The sequence below is a fragment of the Babylonia areolata genome, chromosome 24 (assembly GCF_041734735.1).
Source record: "Babylonia areolata isolate BAREFJ2019XMU chromosome 24, ASM4173473v1, whole genome shotgun sequence".
NCBI lineage: Eukaryota > Metazoa > Mollusca > Gastropoda > Neogastropoda > Buccinidae > Babylonia > Babylonia areolata.
In genome coordinates, this window is record NC_134899.1 from 22,765,068 (window position 1) to 22,789,993 (window position 24,926).

General features: G+C 38.7%; 1 protein-coding gene across 3 annotated transcripts in view; it reads left to right on the forward strand.

Annotated features, from left to right (window-relative positions):
- The window catches only part of LOC143298824 (E3 ubiquitin-protein ligase RNF213-like), a 232,974-nt gene that overhangs the window by 165,565 nt on the left and 42,483 nt on the right, over positions 1-24,926 (forward strand). For all 3 annotated transcript variants that reach the window (XM_076611814.1, XM_076611815.1, XM_076611816.1), the window contains exons 72-81: positions 286-468; positions 1,210-1,461; positions 3,145-3,274; positions 5,499-5,803; positions 7,696-7,813; positions 10,780-10,893; positions 11,336-11,434; positions 12,244-12,303; positions 13,698-13,895; positions 23,338-23,458. In XM_076611814.1, the coding sequence (XP_076467929.1) occupies positions 286-468; positions 1,210-1,461; positions 3,145-3,274; positions 5,499-5,803; positions 7,696-7,813; positions 10,780-10,893; positions 11,336-11,434; positions 12,244-12,303; positions 13,698-13,895; positions 23,338-23,458 (1,580 nt within the window). The remainder of the gene's footprint in view (positions 1-285; positions 469-1,209; positions 1,462-3,144; positions 3,275-5,498; positions 5,804-7,695; positions 7,814-10,779; positions 10,894-11,335; positions 11,435-12,243; positions 12,304-13,697; positions 13,896-23,337; positions 23,459-24,926) is intronic.

A 24,926-nucleotide genomic window follows, 5' to 3' on the forward strand; every position in this document is an offset into this window, starting at 1 on the left:
TACAAGTAGTTAAACACAATGAATGTGTTAAAATGGGCTTGTTGAACTCTGACAGGGTTATAGGTACTGACAGTTATGTCAGTAACCAGGAGATTGCTGTTCTGCGTTCTTATATGTACTTACACATGGTGAAGTGTGTAAAAAAAGAAGTTGTTCCATACACGTGGGTGTATATACATATAATATACATATAATAGGTGTATAGCCAAAAGATATAGATAGCTGTCCAGATACATATGGTATGTGTTCAGATGTGATGAAGCATGGTGGATTTCCCATGTACAGGGATGTGGGTAGCTGCACTCATTGTGGGTTCAAACTGCAAGGACCACCCACAGAACTGCCTTGCAGACATCGTGTCTGCAATAAGTGCTACACACAGGAAGTCAAGACCCAACACAGCTGTCCTGAGTGTCATGAGCCAGTGCCAGATAGCTTTTCACCTGACACATCGGGGTGTTGTGACAGGTAAATATACACTGCTAACTACCAGGTAGCCATCATGCATCGACTTTTTTCCAACACAGTTAAGGTGTTGATGTGAAAAAAAAAATGTTCCTTTTCAAACTGTATTTGAAAATAAAATTTACATAGATGGTAAATAACATTGTTATATTGAGCATGTTTCTGTGTGTCACAATACTGAATAATATCATGGTTGTAAAAACTGATTAGCAGGGACTAACATTTCTTGAATCAGTTCAGAACACTATAGAAGAGTCTCATCTACAGTGCAGTCTCCTCCGATGGGTGACCCAACAACCCAGTTGACTACTACTTTTGGAACTGTAACAGAACAAGCATGGAATTTGCAGGGCATGGGCTTTGTGATGAGCTGTGCATTTGTATTACCAGTGAAAATGGGACATTAAAAAAACTATATTAAAAAAAAACAATGTTTAACTCATTAAGCCCAGCACCCGAGCAATGCCTTGGCATCAAAATTCATTTTATTAAAATGGTGTACATATTCCTACGTATGTATAAACTACACGCAACAGGAATGAACTTCTGCAGTATTTGCAACTGTGTCCCCACATGTCAATTTGAAGGAAAAACTGGTCAATTTGGCATTTCTTCATTTTATTTCTGCATCAGTATGGCAGGGGAATCTGCTGAGGCTGTGAACTCCCTTGGGTTGAATGGGTTAAGTCAGATGATGATGATGGTGGCAATGACTGTTGTGATGTGGGATTAAAACTGTTGCAGGGAGAAAGTGGACAGGTTGGTGTCCTTCCAACAGCAAACCAGTGCATTCCTGATGGCTGTGATTTCTCAGCTGGCTTTTGGTGGCCAGACCCCTCCTGAACCTCGGGCTTTGGAGCACATCTTTTCCTACATTATCCGGCGGGTAGATGGGGTGACTACCATCCAGACGCGGCAGCTGACTCTGCGAGAAGATCAGATGGACCCCACACCAGTGCTGAGATCTTTCATTCTGCATCTGCTTCTGAAGCGCAGGTTGTTTAGGAGTTCTTGATATCACTAAGTTTGGTTTATATTTTTTGTTGACAATAGTTTATTAGTTTCAGACTATATTCTAAAGACTGTATTTCCATACAAGATAGTCCATGAGTTTAGGTTTAAGTCCTTTGATTGTAGCCATTGACTAGTGTAACCATAAAAGCAGTGTGTTATCAGCAGTTTTTCTTACAGTCAGTGCGTTTCTTACTAATAACTAATATAGGGACAGAAAAAGTGGATGAATGTGGAATCCTTGTTTCAGCTATGTGTGAATACTGATCTCTCTTATTCATATTTGTCTTAAATGTCATACATATTATTGGGCACAAGTAAACTAAAAAAACAAATTGTACCCTGAAAAGTGAACTTAAGAGTGTGCTTAATTTGTGTGTGTGTGTGTGTGTTACACTTTAACATTAGCATTTTCTCATCAACACAGTTTTAAGAAACCAAATCAGGCAAGGTGTTAGATACCCAAAGATCATGTGTAGACATCTTGGTTTTTTTGTGTGGTTTTTTTTTTTTTAATTTTTTTTTAAGACAATGCATATTGACAAAAGTCATGAAATTTGATAAAAGTTCCAGGAATTATCTTTAATGTTTCAAAAAAATGTTTGTTTTTTCAGATACAGTCTGAAATCATGTCCATTCCTTTTTACACTGTTGAATATATATCACAATTTTTTTTTTTCAGACCAAAAGTAAAGTGATCGAAACTGGTTGTGTTAAAACCTTATCATTTTTTTTTTTTTTTTTTTTTTTTTTTTTTTTTTTTTTTTTTAATGGATAGCACCTTGTAAGATATGAGAAGACTATATGAATAACACTGCATGAGGAGAGTGAATCAGATGGGTACTGTACTTGTGTCACCTTTGTTTGACCTTGGCATGACACTGTAACAGTTACTTAAAAGACATTACTGTATGTACTGGTAAGTGTTTCAGCTTAATCAGATTTTTTCTTATCTTATGAGCGTGTGCCATAACCACATTCTTGTAGTTAGCCATACAAAAACAGACTGTACAACTAAAACACATCTGTGTTTTGATGCTGTGGTTGTGTTTTGACAAAGGGGATCAGTACCACCTGAGAATACACAACCACTTCTTAAAGGCCTTGTAAAATGCACCCAGCTTTGAGAAATGTTTGGATTGTGTTTTTCTCTGACAGAAAGGTAAGTCATGTCTTTTAGTCATGTGTTATGGGAAATGGTTCACTGCTATTGCCATGACATCTGACGTGTCCACGAGGCATGACACTCAAGTCCTGTCTGGCACAACAAATGGCTTTCTCCATTACAGAGAATTCAAAGGCGCTTGGTTGCTGTTTTAGAAGAGTATTTACACTCCTCAGCACACAACCTGCCCTCCCATTTCCCCTTTAAAAATGCATTACAGAGAAGATTAGGTGTAGGTAGGTAAGGTGTAAGGTGGCTACAGGATACAGGTAGACTCTCATTCTTTTTGCATATCACAAGCAACATCACTTGCACTTTATCTAAAGCCCTCACTGTTCTGTTTTCAACAGTTCAGTCTTCTCAGACTCACAGAAATGTGAAACTATAAAAACTATCAATCAATTAGAGTCAGCTGTCAGTGATTACCAGCTTCTATGATTAGACTCAAGTATGTGCATATCCACTTATTGTGTGTGTGTGTGTGTGCGTGTGTGTGTGTGCAGTGAGGAAGAAGTTTCAGAGTACATCATTCAGTACCTGAAGAATGCAAAGCAAGCCATAAAGGAGCATGTTGGCGACCGTCAGTCTTCAGTTCTGAGAGAACTCAGTCTCCTCATCATCCACTGTGTTGAGGTCAGTGCATGTATCATTATTTGCACATGTTTAAGTCATTGTTGAAGGTGATTATTTTGTTGCCTGTATCAACTAGTGTTTTGAAAGTATCAAGGTGAATTTTTGTTCAAGTTTCCAAAACAGTTTATTGAGAGCAACAGTGTCTTTTGTCTAAAAAGCAAAGTTTTCCATCCTTTTTGTCTCGGACAGTCTCTGAGCCAGTCTGGAATAGGAACAGCCATCATATGTATCCAAATACAGTCTCCATGTGAATCTGCTGATGCAGAAACTTCCATATGAACTCACCACACACTTGAAAATGGAGTGGGAATCAAAGCTGAGGTCACCATGCAGGGAGGGCTAACAAGACCACAGAGTCTGAAATAATTTCTTCTTTTTTTTTTCTTCTTTTTTTTTAAGTGATGTATGAAGATGATGACAGTGTTATTATGGAGATCCAGTTAGGTTTCAGATGAAGTGGCAAGCACTGCTCTACTCTTCTTTTCTCAGTTTTTCACAGATATATACACCTGCAGTGTTAGCAACAAGCTTAACCCATTCAACCCTGGGGAGTTTACTGCCTTGGATGGTTTCCATGCCGTGTTGATAGAGAAAAATGCAGAAAGTATACTGTTTTTTCTCCAAATCACTTCTTGACACATCCATAAATACTGTTGAAGTTATAGTTCCCTTTGCTTGCTGTTTATGCATTTTGGAATGTGAAGAATGTTTTAACCAGATGATTTCTCACACTGGAGCATTGCTTATCGCAGGGCTCAATGATTAAAGGTGCTTCATCATCCCCAAGGACCTGCCTTCTTTGAGAAACTGAAACTGAGAGATATGAGGGTGTATACCCAAGATATTTCCCTAAAATCACCTTCATTAAACAAATTTAGATGTAGGTTAAAAAGGTAAAAAGTCCCTTGGCCTTTCACAGCAGTAGAGGCAGTGAATCCATATCCACTGGGTCAGGGGTTCAACACAGCAAAAGAAAGGGCCAAGTCCTCTCCTCCTAACATTTTAACTTTTCCCAACCAAGGTCAGGTGCCCATTTACACCTGAGTGGAGTGAGGAAAGTTGCAGTAAATTTCCTTTCCCAATTATACACCATGCCAAAAACAGGGCCTCGAACCCTTATTTACAATGACCCTATTTAATGCCTGCCTTTTTTGTGTTAATTTAGCCTTTGCTTCAAAAAAGATGTGTGGATTTTGGGATGACTGCCTTGGTCCTCCATCAAGACCACAACATGAAACCTACAGCCCTTAACACATCAACACTGATGGATCAGTGCTCAACACAGTTTAGCACTTAACATTCCTTGGGAGTGTCATCTCTTGTGACACCACAGCTTTCAAGGATGTCAACATCCACCTCACCAGTCAGTTGTCCTATAGCTGTCTGCAGAAGTGCATCTGGGAATAATCACTCTCTGAACTTGTAGTTCTCACTACTCTCCTGCATGGATCAGAAGCCTGGGTTCTGTACTGAAAACAAGTGCAACTCCAAGAGCACTTTCATCAACAGCATCAAGTGCAAGACCATGTGACAAACTTCGAAGTCCTAAAGCAAGCCAACACCACCAGCATTGAGGCTTTGTTGCTGACCAGACAATGCTAAATGGAGGGACATCTATCATGTGAATGCCAAAAGCCATTTTCTGTGGTGAGCTTTACCAGGGCAGACATTACATAGGAGCCACACTAATGTGCCTCAAAGAACAGCTGAAGCATTAACTTAAAGCAGCTGGCATTCCAGAAAAGGGCTGGGAAAACGTTGCCAGAGACAGCTGAAGATAAACTATTAAAGCAAGGCGCTGAGACCTTTGAAGCTGCAAGAAGGCTAGCTGCTGAGGAAAAGCACAGGGAAAGCATCAGCCACCCAAGAGCACTCCTACCTGTGGATTTCCTTGCCCTCTGTGTGCCAGGGTGTATCACACAAGAGTTGGCCTGCACAGCTGCTAGAAGGTTTGTCACCAAGGACCTTATTTACAATGATCCTTGAATCCAAGGAACTTGCCATCATCATCACTTTGGTTCTGTTTGATTTCTTGTTCACAGGCAGGTGTCTTTAATTGTACTTCTCTTGATATTCAGTATGATAATAACTGATAGGTACTATATGCATGCAGGACTATAGGTACTATATGCATGCAGGACTCCGCAAGTAACATAGTTTCAGAGGTAGTAGACTAAGAAACAAATTACTTCCTGAAAATATTCTGCTTGATTTTGATTTTCAGAATCTGGAGCATGAAAGGGAAATGAAACTTGTGGCAGAAAGGACATTTGCTGTCAGTTTTTCTGAGCAATGCACCAGAGTCAAAAACAGCATGCATGAGGTTCGCCTCAAACTAGACGAATCGCCTTTGGAGCTTTCCACACTGACAGCACTGGGACAGCTTCGCTATGCTCTGAGCATGTGTGCCTCGCTGCTGCACTCCTGTGTCATTCAGGCAGCTGAAGGAGGTCGCTTTGACAGAGAATTTAAGGACCTCCTCATGGAAGCTGCCATCATCTGTACCATGCGTGACAGTCAGTTGCCCAAGTATGCATCATTGTATTTTTGTTTTGTTTTGGGTTTGTTGTTTGTTTTTTTGTTTCTTTTCAAAGGCAGTAGAACATTTGTTGAAGTAATGATGATCACATATTGTGACCAACCATACTGCATTTCCTGGTATCAAAAAGCATCTGCAACATACTTGGGTGATAAAATCATAATTACATTATTATTTGAGGGAAACAGACTATACAGATTTGTTTGTAGGGGTAAGGGGTAAAGTGTGTATATGTTTGCATGTGTATTTGTGTGTGTATGTGCCTCAGTATATATGTCTTACCATCCATCATTTGGATGGAAATTGTCTCAGACAGGTGTAGGGAAGAGGAATGGATGTTGTTTCTTAACTCTAGTGATCACCAGGTTTCTGCTCACCTGAACAGAATGCTAAAAAAGTAATTAATTGAAGGAAGTTACATTGATGCATACATCTGCCAGGAGCAGCAAAATTCTGCTATGAATTAGGACATCAACTATAGTGAATATTTTTTGTAACATCTCACTTATCCATATTACTAAATTCTTATGTATTAAAACACATGCATATGCATGCATACAAACACCCATGTACACACGCACACATGTACACAGCCGCACACACACATGCACACACACAACACAAGGGATAGAGAGGCTGTTGTGTTACAAGCACAGTGTGAAAGCCTTACACTATTTACATTTGCAGTTTGTTGGTTAACCCTTTCACTGGCTGAGAAATAAGATTTACTGGTAAACAAAATCTATTTGCTAGGGTTTTTTCACAAAAAGTGGGTCTATTTTTCTATACAAAAAAAATTCTATGGGCTTTGGTATTGGATAGAGACCCATTAAAGAATATATTTTCTGAAGTGTAAAGACTACAGAACACAGATTTTCCAATTTTGTATATTTTTCCAAAGACATACAATTGTTTTGAAATTAGGTTGTTGTTGTTTTTTGTTTTTTTGTTTTTTGTTTGTTTGTTTTTTTGTTGTTGTTGTTGTTGTTTTTGTCATATTTTCAACTTGTTCATGGTAATTTGCACAGTAATATAATGTTAAATGGACAAATAGATCGTAACTGTTCACACAAATTATACCAGAACAACTACAATTTAAAAAAAAAAAAAAAAAGGGACATACATGATTCAGTGTGACTGCTCTAAGTGATAACATCTTAGATGTCATTGTCCAATCCTTTCTGTCAAAAAAGATTTCTTGAAAAAAAATCATCAAGTCCATCAATAAAGTCAGACCCAAGAACTGTTTTATTTCAAACACATTTGTATCTGTCCATGCTGATAGTCTAGGATGTTTTCTGCCTGCCTGGGTCTGCCTGTACCTGTTGGCATGTCTGCTGTGCATACAAACTGGTTTCCTCAACAGATTTCTGAATTATATTATCATCTATTAAAAGAGAGAGAAAGTCAATGCAGTCTATGCTGTGTGGGTCTTTCTTTTAGTCCACTGTCACCAGTAAAGTTGGGAATAACAAGCTAAATGTTGTTTGTTGGCCCTATATTGATCCCCTTGAACACTGCGACCATGTCCACTCCTCTGCCCCCATCCTCTTCCCCCTCTCTTAACCACTACACTTTGTCCAGTTCCTCTCAGTCTGCCTCCCTTCACCCTACTTCTACCTCTACCCCTGCATTAGCTCAGTAGGGGAAAAAAAACAAAAAAGAAAAACATACACTTTCTTTTCTCTATTGTTTGATTTATTTTACTCCTGAGTCCGTAAATCTCCCTTGCAAGGGGAGAGCACTTCTTCACATTATTCTGTGATTGAACAGCTTAATTTATAGTTGTAACAATCATTTATTATTTGTAATGAACAATTGTGTTTGTTCAAGCATGATGATGTTTAGCTGCAGTTCACATCTTGAAGCTGGTGGTTTTCAGGCAGTTTCTGGTGAAACAGTTATGCCGTGAGTTTGGGATGCAAGCCTACATGACACTTGTGCAGCTTGCAGAGGCACAGCCTGTTCTGCGTTGGCTGAAGCTGGAGGAGGTGCAACAGGTAAGATTCACTTTTTCTTCCAAAATTAGCACACTGGCAGTGTTGTGTTGCAAATCAGGGGTACCGTTATAGTCATGTGATGTCCTTATGTTGGAAGCAATACATTCTATAAGCAGATATGCTTTGTCCCTCTACGTTTATACAGTGGTGGTCATTTATTGTAAACAAGAGTTTAATTACACATACTTTACCATAAAATACAGGTGCAGTCATTGTTTTACTCTTATCCCAGTCCCATGGAAAATACATGCTCTGTCCAGATCACAGAGTTGGTTCCCAGACTTGGTGGATCTTATGGCTTGTATGTGCATTCAAGGGATATTGTATATTGAATGGCTTACAACTCTACCCTTTCCCTCCTGGAAGGAACCCCTCAGATCTAATGGCATTTGATGGAGAGGTGGCCTTGTTTCTCTCCAAAGTGGCTGGGGAGGAAATTAAGAATGGTTTTTGTCTGGCTTTCATGGGAGACTGTTCATTGTACTGAAAGCATGTGGTGGTAGTAGACCAGTCCTCAAACTTTCTTCTCTGAACTGTTTCCTTCACCCTTTTTCCTTATGGATGGACACTGCCCAGTCAGTCTGAAAGTTCAGCTGTCCTGGAGATAGGGCAGTATCTGTCAACTAAATGGATGCCTAACTTTTCATCATATTCATTCCAGGAACTGTAAAACAGTGTTCTGGTTTACATTGGCAAAATCTTAAAATTCAGAGCTCTGGGTCTTCAGCAAAGTAATCTGGGAACTCAGCAGTGCAGGGTCTCCTCTGATGTGTGGCCACCTGGCGACCTAACATCAGTGGCTCCCTGCAGACTGCCGACACTGGAACTATGATGGACGAACCCAGGTGTGGCCGTGTATGGGAGAATCTAAATGAGTAGTGCCACTGGGGCTGTGCGGATGATGGGGCAGCATAATAAAACAATAAAATCAAATCTGGGAGCTTGCCATATGGTACACAATCTTGGGAATCTTGTTCAGGTTTTGGCAGAGACCCCACAGCTGTGTCATTCACACATTCAGAATGTACTGGCCAATTTTATGGGCCTGGTATTCACACCCAACCAGAGATAGTATGACCCGTACTTCTGTCATAAGCTTGACATTGTTTGCAGAGTAGTGCTTTTTGGCATCCTCCCCACCCCCCATCTTCCCCTTCTTTGGTATGCTTTTAGCCTTCTGGAATTGCGGGCGTCACCTGTCAGTGTCTCATTTTCCTTCACATAGGCAGACTTCACAAGAGGCAGATCCAAAGACAGTTCAAGATGATGTGGACATTACAAGATGGGATTAATTCATTTGATCAACACTAGTTGTCTGAGGATGTTTACTTTTCATTTACATCCTAAGTATGGCTGTATACTGATACATCAACACTGGGATAGCTGCCCACCTTGGCCTGCATGGTCCACAAGTCAGACAGCCAGGAACATCAGTAGCTTGGAGCTGGCAGTAGTTGCTCTCTCTCTCTCTCTTCTTTTCTAAACTCATCTGTAGGACAGGTCAGTGCTCCTGGATACAAACAGTTGCTCCTGTCAACAAGAGGAGATGGATGTGGGCGTAATTGCATATGTTCCAGGTGTTCCCACATGGTTCTTCAAGGAGATAGAGTGGATGCTGGTTTATCAGGTTATCTAGTTGGTTTGGGGCTCTCAGCTCAAACCATTCTCCAGCCTAGTTCATTTTCACTGATGTCACCCTTGAGGGACTCAGCATCATGGGTGGTTGATGCTCTCTCTCAGAGAGGTGTCAGATGCTGCTTACTGGAAGTCAGCAAGCACTTTCATTTCCTCCCACTTTCTGAATATGACCATGCTGATAAAAGACAACACCAAAGGCGTCACATACATTGTGGTCACCTATTAAGACAACTGCTGTTAGTTCTCATTTTAGATATGAGCTTAGCCCTGTTTTTTTATTGTCTATTCTGCATCCCTAAGTAAGTGGTGGTCATATTTTGGAGTTAATATATCCCAAAATCAGTTTTGTTTAGTTTCCTAATACAGATACAGCTTTGTGTATGAAACTGCAAGAAGTGCCATTGTCAGTTGTCATCTCTGCACCACATCAGTGCATGTGTTGCTTGCTTTATTCGGTCATGGTTTGCTATTGGTTTCTGAATATCTTTCCCTGGAATTATACTGCCTAAAACACAAGTGTGCATTATTCATAGATCTTTTGATTTTGTGTCAAAATTTGGGTTTTACCTTGTATTTAGATTGCCTTGTAGTCTTGAAATTACAGCAGTTGTGCCATTCCATAACTTTTGCTTAATCTGTTAATGGGAAATGAAATGATGGGGTGGGGGGTATACATAAATGCACAAAAAAAGAGGGAGAATAGATTATGCATACAACTTGATTACAAAATCAACTCGGGAGAAGTAAACTCAAAAGGGAAAATAAAGATAAACAAAAAGCACAAAACTCTCAGAATAACCAGACTACTTATATAGCTGGAAAGAAAACTACACTTTCACCAAAACTACACTTTTTCCTTATTATGAACACACTGGGAAGCATGGGAAGTGAAAATCTGAAGTTTTTTTTTCATTATGATACATTGAAGAATATTATTTTTTTTGTGTGTGTGTGGCATGCAGCCGTACTTGTAGCATCATCAACTGGAGCGAGACTGCTTGCTTGCTTATATACATGTGTATTAAGTTTTGTTTATTCATGTTTTATCATGTTTGGAAGACAAACGGAAGCTATTATATGTTAATGTGTCAGAATATGTGAATATTGAATCTTTTGTTATTACCTGAACTTGCATTTTTATGTTGCTGTTAAACCAACCAGTATATTCAAGCCCCATCTTTAACTCAGTTTGTTCAGTTAGTTATGTTTCATAAAAATTTACAATTTTGCTTTAAAAAAAAGTTTATTACATGATTGTCTTATAGTTTTTGAAATAAACAATTTCATTCAGTCTGGTTGGTAAAGAACAATGGTTTATCTTGACACAGGCGGAGACAGTACCTGACAGATACCTGCTCTGTGGACCTGAATACAAATCTGTCCGTGAAGAGATCACCAGACAGCTGAGGTCTCGAGATGAGCAGCAACTCCTCTCACTGGTTGTAAGCTACAAATCGCATCTTGAGTTGTGAATAAGCTGATTACCTCATCCAGTTGTGCACTCAGATCTAAAACAGAATAAGAAAAATAATGACTACATAGATAACTATAGTCAACCAGATAACCAACCAGCCTTGCATTAAGTCAACCGAGCATTCAACCAAACACCTAACCATTTAACCAGTCAGCCAACCAACTAACCAGCCCAAAACCCAAATTGTTAATCAGCTAACTGATTGGGGAAAAAATTATATATGTTTCATTTCAATGTAAACAGAACTGTACTGATTTACTGTTTGTATTACATTGGAAGAAAAGTGGGGAGTAAGAAGTTGACACTTGCTTGGAAATTGTATACTGCAAAATGCCCTAATTGATTTTTGAGAATATTGGTGTGTAGATCCTTGCTGTTCTTATGGACTGACCTTGCTGTTTTTTGTGCAGGACTGTGGTTTGAGCAGGGAGAAACAGGAATACCTGGTCTTGCTGGCCCTTCACCGTGAAGTGACCATGGCCGTGGTCAGCACTGAACAACACATGCAGGTAGGTTCACCACCCCTTGCTGGGGAAAAGCCAAACCACTTTGGTGAACTCTCTGGAGGCAGATTATTATTACAGAAGTTTGATAACTCAGAATATTTAGTGGAAGTGAAGGGGTGGAATGGCGCATTTACTCAAAATATTGATTGGAATATATGTTTTTCATCACTCCTGTAAAGAGAAATAGGCTGGCTGGCTGGCTGGTGTTTGTTGAGATGAAGAGAAGTATCTGTCATAAGTTTTCTTTGCATGTACATGGTTTGTTAATGGACTATTTTGACAGTATTTGAACAACTGAGGGTAGAGTTTTGATATGTTTTGGAATCTGAAATCGGTTTTGATTAACTGGGGTTGGGGGGCTTTTTTTCCCCTTTTAGACAGCAGAAATCACACATGAGCTTCGAAGGCTTTTACTCTTTTATTAACATATGTCAGCAATGTAGGTGTTAAAATATTGATACAGAAACAGAATTGTGAGGTCATTAAATATCCTGGTTATTTTTACAAGAGTACAAAAGTATAGGGACTTATTTCAAGCCACGGTCACCCTCATGTAACTCAGGGTACTGACTGTAGATTTGCCTGTGTTGACAATGTAACTTTTTATCTGCAAGTGGAGTTTGTTTGCTTGAACTGTTTGACCGAGAGATATCACTTTTGAATATGCTATATTGCATTATGAGAATGTTGCTTGATGCAATGAAATGACAAAGCATGTACATATTTGGTAGTGTCATGAAATTTGCAACCAATTATTCCAGCTAACTGTTTTAGTTGTTTACAACTGATGTGAATGTTCTACCATTGGACAGATGGCCTTAACTGAAAAAGCTGTGAGACTTGTTCAGTCTGGGGCATATCCAGTGGATAAGGTAAGTTTTATTGGTGTTTCTGATGATTTTGGTGGTTGTTGTTTGTATTTTTTCTGCTGTTACTTTTTGTTGTTGTTGGGATGATTTGTGTGTGAATTTAAATATTATTTCTACTTTGAATCTGTGAAATATAGTCCTTGCCCCTTCCAAGTATAAGAATCCCATATTACCATCCTTATCCAAGAACTGACCATTTGAGGTGAAATTTCAACACAGTTAGTGTAATGTTGAAACTGAATGAACATTCATGTATAAGACAGAGACTTCCTTGCCCAAAGTATGCCTTGAAAGCTGTGACCAGATAGTTGACTTCCATGTCATCAGTGATACTGGTGAAGAGACATGATGATGCTAGACATATAAGAACAATTTCTTATATTTGTAGGTAGGTAGGGTTCTTGACTTTCCACCTCAAAGGATGGTGCAATGAGGAAAGTATTCCGAGTGCTGAAGTCTATCTCTGGCTGTCACTTATTTAGCGTGGGAACCAGGAATAGAACTGAGAAATATCTCAAAGCATAAGGAGAGGCATTTCTTCAATAGTTACCATCTCAAAAAAAAAATTAAAATAAAAAGCTCTAGATATAATCGATGGTAAAAGTGTCTGGAAAGAAATCCAGATGCATTCCCTTATCCTTCCTTGTCTTGAGTGAGACAACAAACAGAACTGAAAAAAAAAGAACTTATCACTTGTCTCTCCAACCTTTACTAATGGCCACAATTTCCCTGGAGCTGACAGGAAGCAAGGCATAGAAACGGGTCATGATAAAGATGAGTACAACCAGTTTGGCAGTTTGTGGGAAATAGGGTGCTCACTCCCATGCCCAGTCCGATTTTAGTGCCTGGTTGACAGAAGCAGCCTCATTCACCCCCAACACAAAACCTCTTCACATCAGATTGCAGGACAGAGGAGCACTCTTTTTTCCACACTGCATGACTAAATTACCATTTTCCTGTCGATTTTGTGCAGTGAAGGGATGATGGATAGGTATGGGTCTATGCAAATCCTCTGACATAGGAAGAACAAAATCAAAAAATGATATTGTAAAACAAATAGACTGCCAGCCACTTTCTGATGATCCCACCCGAACTAAATTCACAAGCCTGTAGCAACATCCTGAGAAGTGGAAGTAGAATTTATGAACATTCTCTTCACCCAAGATGAACATTATAAGTTTGTAAATTTTTAAAAAATCCAAAAAGCATATATGCTTAAAGCATGTAAGCAAAGAAAAATTGTCATGTATATCATATATTATAACATTGACAGTAAAATTGCATAGCTATAACTAAGTGTTTCTGTATGGGGTGGGGGTTGGGGGGGGGGGTGCAGGGCGGGTGAGTAGAGGGTATCTGAAAACAACATTAACAAAAGTTTTGTAATGTGTCCTCAGGACTTCATTTTGAGTGTTGTAAGAAACAGCCTTGGAGTAGCTGGGTCAAGGCTGCGTGTTAGCAACAATCACAGTCTGGCAGAACAGAGTGTCATCTGCATTCTCATTCACTTCTGGCTGGCACTGAAATCTTGTCAGCAGCAGCGCCAGCTGCTGGCAACATTTACCACGCTGATACAACAACCTGAAGTTATGAAGGTGAGTAAGAGTTGTCTGTGCACAATGCCAAATTTAGCCTGTTGTAAATGTCTTCTGACAGATGACCAGGGCATCAAGGCTGTGACTTATAATCCCAAGAAGGATCTTTTACACTTAAATCTTAAACAGACATAATCAGTATAATAATGATTAAGTTCCAGTCTTAATTTGAGATGCTCGTGTACAGTTCTACCAAGCTACAGTGATATTAGATTGCAAAGAATGTTCATTGCTATGAAGGAAGTACACAAAATGAACAATAATCTGGGCCTATTTAAATTGCCAGCAACACTTTTTCTCTTGTCACCATGTGCTGACAGTCCACTGAAACCCAGTAACATTATAATGGTTTGTTTCTCACTGTTTCGTTTTTTGTTTGTTTGTTTGTCTGATTGATATATATAATCTGATGATGATGAACATGACATATCATAAAAGTGCAGAATGGGGTGAACAGCATGAGTGGCTTATAAAACATTCAAATGTGTAGCCTTATCATATCTTCCATCAGTTTCCAGGTCTGGGGAGTTTCAAACATTAAGGGCACACACATGCACACAAAAAAAATCAATGTCCTTCCTTCAGGATACTCACATTGCAAAATATCAGAGCTTCAGATTCTAACCAAAAGTCATTTGATTCATTAATTATTCATGTAAAGAATGCAGACATTCCTTTTGATTATCAAACTGATCAGTCTTCTATATTCATCTAAGTAGCTTTCAAAGCTGAAAATTTTTTAAAAAAACAACAACAAAAAACCGGTAGCCTCTTGAAAGTTGATGATTCATTGTTGTTGGAAAGCCACAAATATGCAAATTTAATAAATGATACTGTTGAAGAGGTAAAACTACAGTATGATATAATCAATAAGGTTTTGGGAAACAAAATATCAGAGCACTTCTCACTTCCAAATATCACATATAAAAATCTTATCAGCATGCATAGAAGGTAGAATTAAAGCAATTTCATCAAAACTAATCACAGCTAAAACTTCCTCAAACACTGCTTCTTCCACCACATCATCCCAGAAGGCTTCTGTCTATTGAATATTCGCCCACAGATCCTTTGAATACTGCCCCAAACACCACCACCAAACAAATCATTTACCAAACCAGGCATAGGCTCATGTAATTCCACATACACTTACTCATCGGTTCTCTTGAATCCTTGTCCTATCTTCTCCGTCATTTCAAATGATAACCATACCAATCACAAAAGGCCAGCAGACTGAAACAAGTCATTCATGTACAAAACTAACGTATACTCAAACAAAACAAAATAGGCTAAATCAACTAACAGCTACACACAAAACACACCACACAGATACAGCTGATCCCAGTGGCTGTAATTGTGAGCAAGCCTTCTCCCCGTGTTTGTAAATATAAAGTGTAGCCATACGACATTTACATACATGACTGAATCTAATTGGAAGAGCCTGGTGTGTGAATAGAATCCCACGAAACTTTCTTTGACTTCGCAACAATCAGTGATTAACCCTTTCAGTACCGAGTACAGTTTGTGCTATCTCACCCACCTGGGAGTTTTAACAGTAATTTTTTAATCTTTTTTTTAAATTAAAAGAATGACACCTGGCATAGATCATTTACATAAAGCCTCATAAGTCAGTGTTCACAAAGATAGTTCTAGATATCACTGACAGAATCAAAACCCGGTTTTCGGTTGTCTGTGTGTCTGTGGTAAACTTTAACATTGCCATTTTCTCTGCAAATACTTTGTGAGTTGACACCAAATTTGGCATAAAAATAGGAAAAAATCAGTTCTTTCCAGTCATCTTGTTTAAAACAATATTGCACCTCTGGGATGGGCACATAAAAATAAAATAAAAAGAAGCCATATTATAAGCAAACTGAATTTACTGTTATTTTTGTTTGTTTTGTTGTTTTTTTTATTCTCTAAACTTGGCACTTTGATCTGATATTCAACACAACAACAAGAGCAGTCATTTTTATCATTTTTTGTTCAAACAGGAACTTCTTTTGCTAAGCATGGAAGTTATATTTCTCGTGCACGTCTTTGGTGCAGCTAGTAAAAAAGGGAAATTAATCTGTAATCAAAGCTAGGGGGGTTAATTTGCTTTCATCTGATCTTTCTCATCTTAAACATTACATTTTGAAATTTCATACTCAATACATAAAAAAGCTTGTGTGTTTTACTCTCAGTGTACAGGGCTTTCACTATGTTCATTCGCCCAAGTGGTCTTTTTTGGAAAATACTAAAATCAATACTATGAGTGGACTTTTTAGCACTATTGGCTGAGCCCAGAAGGTCATGGGCAAAAATCAGTTGCGTACACATATTTATACATAATCAAAGCGCGTGCTCATATTCCTCGCAAACGCAAAGGAAGCCATTTTATTTCAAGTTGTTGACCTGCCCGTTCAATCCTATATTCAATCGACAATACATGATAACATGTGATGGAAAGTTGGAGAAGGAGACAGTTAAATATTTATTCAGAGAAAGATTTGTGAACGCCTCATCACTTACTGGATTATGCCCCAAACTGCCATAAAAATATCAACAAAATCAGTCGGAATTCACAGTTAAAAATAATAAACCATGAGAGTTAATACCCTTGATGAAACGTAAAAATTTCCAGTCTTGACTTTTCTCAAAATGAAGTCATTTTCGCTTCATACAATGTTTAGAAGTATTTGTACTTGGCTCTGTATGTTACTAGTTTAACAAAATACTCAATTTTCATATCAACCACTTCCAGTTTGGCCTCCGATGTCGGCAGGCCACGTTCTTCTGTGCTCTGTGATTTTTTTTGCAAAAATATAGTGGCTTCGATATGTCGAAGGATTTAGCTCCAGGTTTGTAAGTGAGAAAAGCAAGTTAGTATACTGTGTGCTTGTACTGTGCTCCTTTCGCCAACATCTGTGTGCGGAATGAGAGAAAAAGACCAGGAGAAAGCAGTTTCCAGTGTTGGAGCCACCATGGCGGCGGCCATGCCAGCCCCGCCGGCCATGAAACCAGTATATGTTACTGCCAGGGCACTCCCTACATACGAGACGCTGCCTACAGTGTATGAGATTTGTGTTGCCGCGGAGGCTGCGTGCGGTCGAGGAACAATTCGGGGGGCGCAGCAGATTCGCAGTCTGTGGCGGATATATCCACGTAATGAAGAAGTAAGAGACCAGTTGTTACTGGAAGGGTTCCTGTTTAGGGGAGCACGAGTGTCTCTCCTGGACAGGAATCCTTTTGTTAACAAGGACCATGGGGATGAAAAACCCACCACAAAACTGTGGGTGAATAACATCCCGCTTAGTAAACAGCTCTGAAAAAGATAGGGGTAGAGCTATGGTCATCTCTCAGAAATGAGCTGGCAAGGAACCCCGACAGGCGACTGACCCAGTTTGAAACTGGCCGCCGTTTTGTATACATCACGGTACCAGTCACACCACTGAGGCCAGTCATGAAAATTGGTGTATTCACTGCAGACATTTATCACAAAGAACAAAACCAAAAACCAAAAAAGTGTAACAAATGCCTGCAGGAGGGACATGTTGCAGCTAACTGTGAAGGGGAGGTGGTCTGCAAAGGCTGCCTGCAGCAGGGGCATAAAAAAAATGGACTGCCCCTCTTCGGTGCCCCTCAGTGCCAAGGAAGAAGAAGTTAGGGAAGAAGTTGAAACACCAGCAGCATGCGAGCCACAGGGCAGCAGTCAACCAGCACTGACACTGCCAGGTGAGCAAGCGCCAGTGTGTGGAAGAGGTGATGCGAGCAACATGGAGGGCCAGAAAGCAGCCAGTCCTGTGAAGCCGGCGCACATACACACCACAACAATGAGCCTTGCTGGAAGAAAGGAAAAAAGGGAGAGGAGTGAATCTCCCACAGCGCCAGTGCCAGACAGCAAACGGCCGACTGTAGTGGCCCCGGACAAAGCAAGAGGAGAGGAAGAGACAGCAGACAGCATGAAGGAGGGGGCCGACACCTAGCACGTGTTCTCTCCCCACCGGTCTGACCTCTCCCTCACAACCTTTGGCTTCATTTTATGGACTTGTGATTTATGATTAATAATTTTGGTTATCTGCTACAGAAATTTGAAGAAATGCTATCCCCATACCAGTTATGAACCACGATATATGTATTGGTACTTCAAATGTGCAAGGTCTGAGAAATAAGCTAAAAAGAAAAGTTGTATTTGACTTCCTCAGAAAACAAAAGTTAGACATAGCATGTTTGCAGGAGACATACGTTACAGATGATGTGATGCACGAAATCAATAGACAGTGGTCGGGAAGCATATTCTATAGTGCAGGAACTAACAGAAGCAATGGACTCATTATCCTCATTTCCAAACTTAAGCAGATGCAGGCAGAATTAATTCATGCAGCAGAGAGAATACTACTAATTAGAGTCATGCATGGCAACAAAATAACCATCATCGCTAATTGCTATGCACCAAACTCGACCGTAGATAAATTAGAATTCATAAACCAACTGGGCAGCCTACTGCTAAAGCAAGACTACGACCATTTGTGGGTACTGGGTGATTTCAACACAACAATAAGCCATCTAGATAACATCGCGGGCAAACCACACTCACCACGAGAAAATGAAGCTCTCATAGAAATGTTATCTTCTCTTGACCTGGAAGACACATGGAGATCTATCCACCCAGACATCAAAGAATATACTTGGTCAAGATCCACTCCTTTCACAGAAAGGAGAATTGATTATATTTTCTGTGACACTCTCTCCCAAGCTCTCGTGCAGAAAACAGACATTGAGTTATTTCCCCACTCAGACCACAAACTTGTGAAAGCAATATTCAGCGCAAACAGGTTTCAAAGAGGTCCAGGATATTGAAGTTTAATAGCTCGTTGCTATCAGAGGAACGTTTTCTGGAAGAAACAAACGAATTTATAGATTCACATTTCTCAAAATATAAAGACAAAAATCTCCCAAAAGCCTGGGAAATGTTTAAAATTAAATACAAGTCTTACTGTATCAACTATTCAAAAATCGCCAAAAATAGAGCTTAAAATAAACATGCAATAATTAAAATGCTGCATGACATTGGACAAAATCTGACACAAAGCATTCTTGAGAAAAAAAAATTAATATGAAAGTGCAACAACTAAAAAAAGAAATAAAACTACAGGAACTAACAGAAGCAAGAGGTGCTCAGATTCATTCAAGAGTCAAGTGGATAGAGGACAGGGGAAAAAACACAAAATACTTTCTCCGCCTTGAAAGGGCCCAAGGAGCTGCGAACGTAATATCAGCTCTACACATAAACTAAAACACGACAGACAATCCACAGACAATATTGAACCAGATCGAGAACTTTTATACAGAGCTATACAAGAAAGACTTATCCGTAGATAAAGGTAGAAACATAAGAGGCCATTTCCCGAGCAACGAAGATTATCCAGTACTTACAGAAGAAGAAAAAGACCTCTGTGACAAAGAAATAACTCTGGACGAGCTAACAGTAGCACTCACATACTTAAACAAAGACTCTGCGCCTGGTAGTGACGGCCTCACACCAGCATTTTATAAAACGTTCTGGGACAAACTAAAAACGCCATTCCTTCTCTGTGTTACAGAAGCCATCAAGGAAGGAGAATTACCTTTCTCAATGAAGAAAGGAAATGTTACATTAATCCATAAAGGCAAGGACCTGGACAAAAACAACCTCACAAATTATAGACCTATTACTCTCACAAATACAGACTATAAGATAGTCATGAAAGCGCTTGCCACGAGACTCCAAAATGTCATCAGAACAGTTGTAAATGAAGACGAAGTAGGTTTCTTAAAGGGAAGAAATATAGCAGTTCACTTGAGATTCTTTGATGACCGAACTAAGCACCTCAATACAGCGAATCAAACAGGTGCTCTAGTTGCTCTAGATTTCTCTAAAGCCTTTGACACAATATCAAAAGATTGTATCATCGAAGCACTAGATATTTTCAACTTTGGCCCAATATTTAAGAATGTTGTTTCTACTGTAATGAAAAACACACAAAGTTTTGTTCACAATGGTGGATGGCTATCTGATTGGTTTCCAACAGAACGAGGAATCAGACAGGGATGCCCACTAAGTCCCCTTCTTTTCGTACTAGCAGTACGAAAGCAACACCTCTAAAATAAAACAGTTTGCAGATGATACAACATTCACTCTAAAAAATGAACAAGACATTCGGATAGCTACAGACATTGTATCTCAGTTTGAAGAATACTCAGGTCTGAAATTAAATAAAAGTAAATCAGAGGGAATGTGGCTGGGGTCAAGAAAGCATGAAACAGGCGACATAAATAGCATTCCCATGAGACCTGACAGGCTGAAAATTCTGGGGATATATTTCTCAGCAGACAAAGAAATTTCGGAACTGGAAGAAAACTGGAAATCTAAAATTGAAAAAATAACTATGGTGATTAAACGATGGGAACAAAGAAACCCATCACTATATGGTAAGGTTATCTTGGCAAAGACGTTTTTGTTGTCACAGTTCTCACACATCCTGCAAGTATCGGCTTTACCAGTCAAAGTCCTCAGCACCATTAACACACTTATGTACAGGTTTTTGTGGAGAAAAAAAAAGTTTAATAATCAAAAAACTTTTGAAAAAATAAAAAGAGGCGTCCTCAGCCTTGACAAAGAAGATGGTGGCTTGAATATGATCAACATCGAACACCAGCAGCAAATGTTCCTGGTCAAATGGGCAGCTAGACTCCTCAGAGAGACAAAGCGCATTGGAGCATTCTTGCAAGACAAAATATGTCACCTTTCAAGGACAGTTATTGCAGTTTTAGCTGTAATATTTTACCTGAAGACATTAAAAAGCTGGAAAATGTTAAGTCATTCTTCTGGAGAGAGGTAATAAAAGCAGTAGCTGTTCTTAACAAAGACAGACCGATAGAAAATATAAAAACGGAACAACTATGGAACAACAAAAATGTAAAATACAAAGGTAATGTGTTATACTTTCCCAAATGGAGCAAAAAAGGCATTCTTATCATGCAGGATCTTTGGCAGCATGGAAATGTAATGACATACGAAGAAGTAGAACGCATACTGGGCACTGACTCGGGCCTTCTTTTCAAATACAATGCCATCATAAATGCAATACCACAACAATGGAAACAGCATCTATCCAACGATGCCCACATAGAGGATACCCCCAAAGACATTGCAACAACAAGGGATACCTCACTACGTTATCTAACAAACAAATCCGAAAACACTTTGCCCTCAAACAAACCTATGAAATATATGCAACGCAATTTTGGAAGCGCAAATTAGATATCAATATCAAAGACTATTTGCACCTAGCTTATGAATGCAGAAATGAATCCCATCTGAGAATACTCCACTTCAAATTTATCCATAACATTTACCCAACGAATATTCTGCTTGCAAAAATGGGGGTGTCAAACACAAACACGTGTAACTGGTGTCAAGAAACTGATTACATTGAACACGCCTTTTACTCTTGCCCCAAACTATCGGACTTTTGGAAACATGTGAAACAGTTCATTCTCTCCCATTAAAATACACTGATCACTGTGAATGAAAAAGTAGCGTTGTTTGGTACAACGAAAATGGATATCCCAAATCATGAAAAGAGAAAAAAAATCAACACGACTCTGTTGATAGCAAAACTGTCTATTTCTAAATTCAAATATGGTAAGTGTAAGAATCTGTATCTTATCTTTGAAACCGAGCTCAAATTACGTAAGATGTGATCTATGTCTACCAAGATACCCGAGCACTTATACGGATCCATAAAAAAACTCAAGTGGTCAATTTAAATATGTACATTTAAAGAGGTTCCGTAAAGCTAATGCCTCCAGAGAGAGAGAGAGAATGAGATCGTGTCTACCTCGCCTCTTTCAGACATTTTGCATGAAACTACCCTGTATGTGATTTTATATGTTGCATGGCCTTGACAATGTTTGAGCATGACAATGGTAAGAAGACAGATTACAGGGGGAAGAAAGAGAGAGAGAGAGAAAAAGAAAGACAGAATAAAGAGATGAGAGAAGAAAAAAAAAAGAAAGAAAAAGAAAAGACAACAGAAAGAAAAATGATGATGGAAGGAACAAAAAGAAACAAACAAAAAAACAAAAAAAGAGCGAGAGAGAACAAAAAAAAATAAAAAAGTGGGAAAGAGCCTTTCAAGGATGCTGAGACTATCCTGCTCATTTGCAGAAATTTTACGCATCCACTGATTTCTCCCAAAAAAACAAAACAAAAACAAAATAACAACAACAACAAAATTCATATCAACTTTAAAACTATAAAACTAGAATGAACATAAAAGAGAAACTGAATTGACCGTGTTGTACATTCCCGGCAGGTGTAACTAAACTTGTACATCTATCTAGTTCCAGAGAAAACAGCTAAATGTTGCAGTGTGATTGCGGTGATAGCTATGTCTCCTTTACCGCGGACTTAAAAAGAATTTTTAATTGCCCTTAAAGATTTTTTGAATGCCCAAGATACACCAGAATAATCTGATTTAAACAGCGTTCTCACTGCGAATACCACAATCGATTTATTGCCCCTTAAAAAAGCATGTTTAAATGTTAAATTTTTGAACGTCAGTTAAGGAGCCATGATAGTGTATTGGGTAAGACAGTTTCTTGTCACCTGAACATGCAGGGTTCGAATTTGCCATCAGGACCTTTTTTCTTTTTTCTTTTTTCTTTTTAACCCGAAGTTTTAAATAACAAATACAGAACACATTTTAACAATTAGATTTTTTTTTTTTTTTTAATGTATCACAGGTGATTCTTGAAGGCCTTGCCTCTATTGTTTCTTTATAAGATAACAATACCTACAGCTTCCTGAATATACTCTCACAGTTTTCACATCATGGGTGTTTTCTTTTTTGTTGTTTTGTTTGTGTTTTTTTTCTTTTTGTTTGTTTTGTTACTGATTTTTTTACCCTACAGTAGCTTGTTTGTTTCAGTAAATATGAATCATGTATGAATCACGAAAGGCAGTTTTGACCCACTTGATAAGTTTTGATGTACGTAGATGAACAGGTGATTAATATTTGTCTACTTAGCTGGGCAGGTAATGAATATTTGTCAATTTCTTGAACAGATAATATTTATGAATATGTTTCTGCTTGTTATTTGTAAATGTATGATTGTATCATAACTTTCAGTTTAGAAAACTTTGCCTTTCATCTTCTTACAATGTGCTGATGTTACTGTTGAAGATGCGTATGGCACCTGCAATCTTCATCCTATTTTTCCTGATAATATCTAGCTTTTTATTTTGTTCATAGCTACTAGATTGTGGTTTTTATTGCCTTGCCTGTCTTCAATCATATTTGTTCTCTTGTGAGTCTGTTTTCCCCATTTGATATTCCATCTTGCCTACTTTCTGTATTCAGTATTTCTTTTCTAGTTCCAATTCATCAATCATCAATACTGTCATGTCATCTTGCAGAATTCATACTTGCCCACGATGCCACAAGACAACCTGGAGGAAGTCATCAGAGCCATGAACATTGACCACTCTAAAACCATAAGTGACTACAATGAGGGCATGGAAACACCAAAACTCTGGGGTACATCATTCTTGTGTCTTGTTCTCTTTGAGTAAAGGTGGTGTTAATTAGTGTTTTAAAATAGTCTTTGTCAGTATGTTTACTTGGAAATGAAGCTCATGGTCATAATTTTTTGTTTACATAATTCATTATTATTTTTTTTTTTTTAGATATTACCACTTTGAAGTTGTTGCTATTGACATCCGGTGAGTGTAATATAGGTACTTTCTGTTAAGTGGTTCATGTTGGTAAACAAAGTGAGTCTTTGTAATAACTCTCAGTTGTCCATGTGTCTAAGTGAATCAATTTATGCAGTTATGTATGTGTGTGTTTCTGTTTCTCTGTGGCAAACTTTACCAATTTATATTCTCCGGAAATACTTGTCAGTCAAAGTATGATTTGGCTTCAGTAAACATTTCATGAATTCCAGTTAAGTCTTCTGGATTGATTTGTATTTCTGGATTATGAACTTCCACATTCCCCTCAAAGTCTAGGCTTCTTTATCATTAAAAAAAATCAGCCACTCATCCCACATATATTAAATTTACACCAATTCACAGACAAAACAATGAACCTATTGAAAATTCTTACTTGAGAGAGGAATTCTTACGATTCCCACTACATAGGTAATCAAAAAAGGATATGCATTTGCAGGAAAACATAAACGCTTTGAACACACTGCAATCCACTTCCTCATGCTCTCTGTCCTTGGTTCAGTCACACTTTTCTGCATGTGGTTTGATCTACTGAGAACATTGTTTATGAATACCACATATAAAACAAGGATTTCATCAGAAAATGTTGGCAAAGTGATTCATCCTTGGCCCCACCATGCTGAGTCATGTGTGGTCTGAGCAGGTTGATGCAAACCGATATAAAATACTACATGATGAACAAAGAACGTTCAAAGGGAAGGAACTGTGAGAAGAGACATAGACTTGGTTATCAAGGGAACCACAATTTAATGCCCTTTAAGTACTAACAGCCTTATTACAAAATCATCAGAATCTGTCGAAGGCATAACTCTTGACATGACTTCAAGCGAAATGAATTATGACTTGCGTCCAAATTTCCGTTTCCAACAAGACTCCATTATTAAAAGAAAAAACAACCCCCAGTTAATATGATTTTCTTGAATCTTTTTTATCTATTTATTTTTTTAGGACTATTATTCAGAAAGGCCATAGCCCCATTTGAATGGGTGAGATACACCAGTCATATGTACATACATACAATGATGATGATATGGGTGTTTGTATAGCTACTATCCTCAGACAGAAACCAAGCTCTAAGCTCGTTTCAAGCAGTCATTCGCATAGCTGGCTGCCTACCGTGGGTAGAGCTGACTGAGAGCTGCCCTAATGTGCTTATCATTTGTTTCCTGTTTCAGTCACGCTCATACACATACTCACACAGACATGTAAATTTTATTAATTTGATCATTTGTTTATTACCCTGCCGTGTAGACAGCCGTATTCTGTTTTCAGGA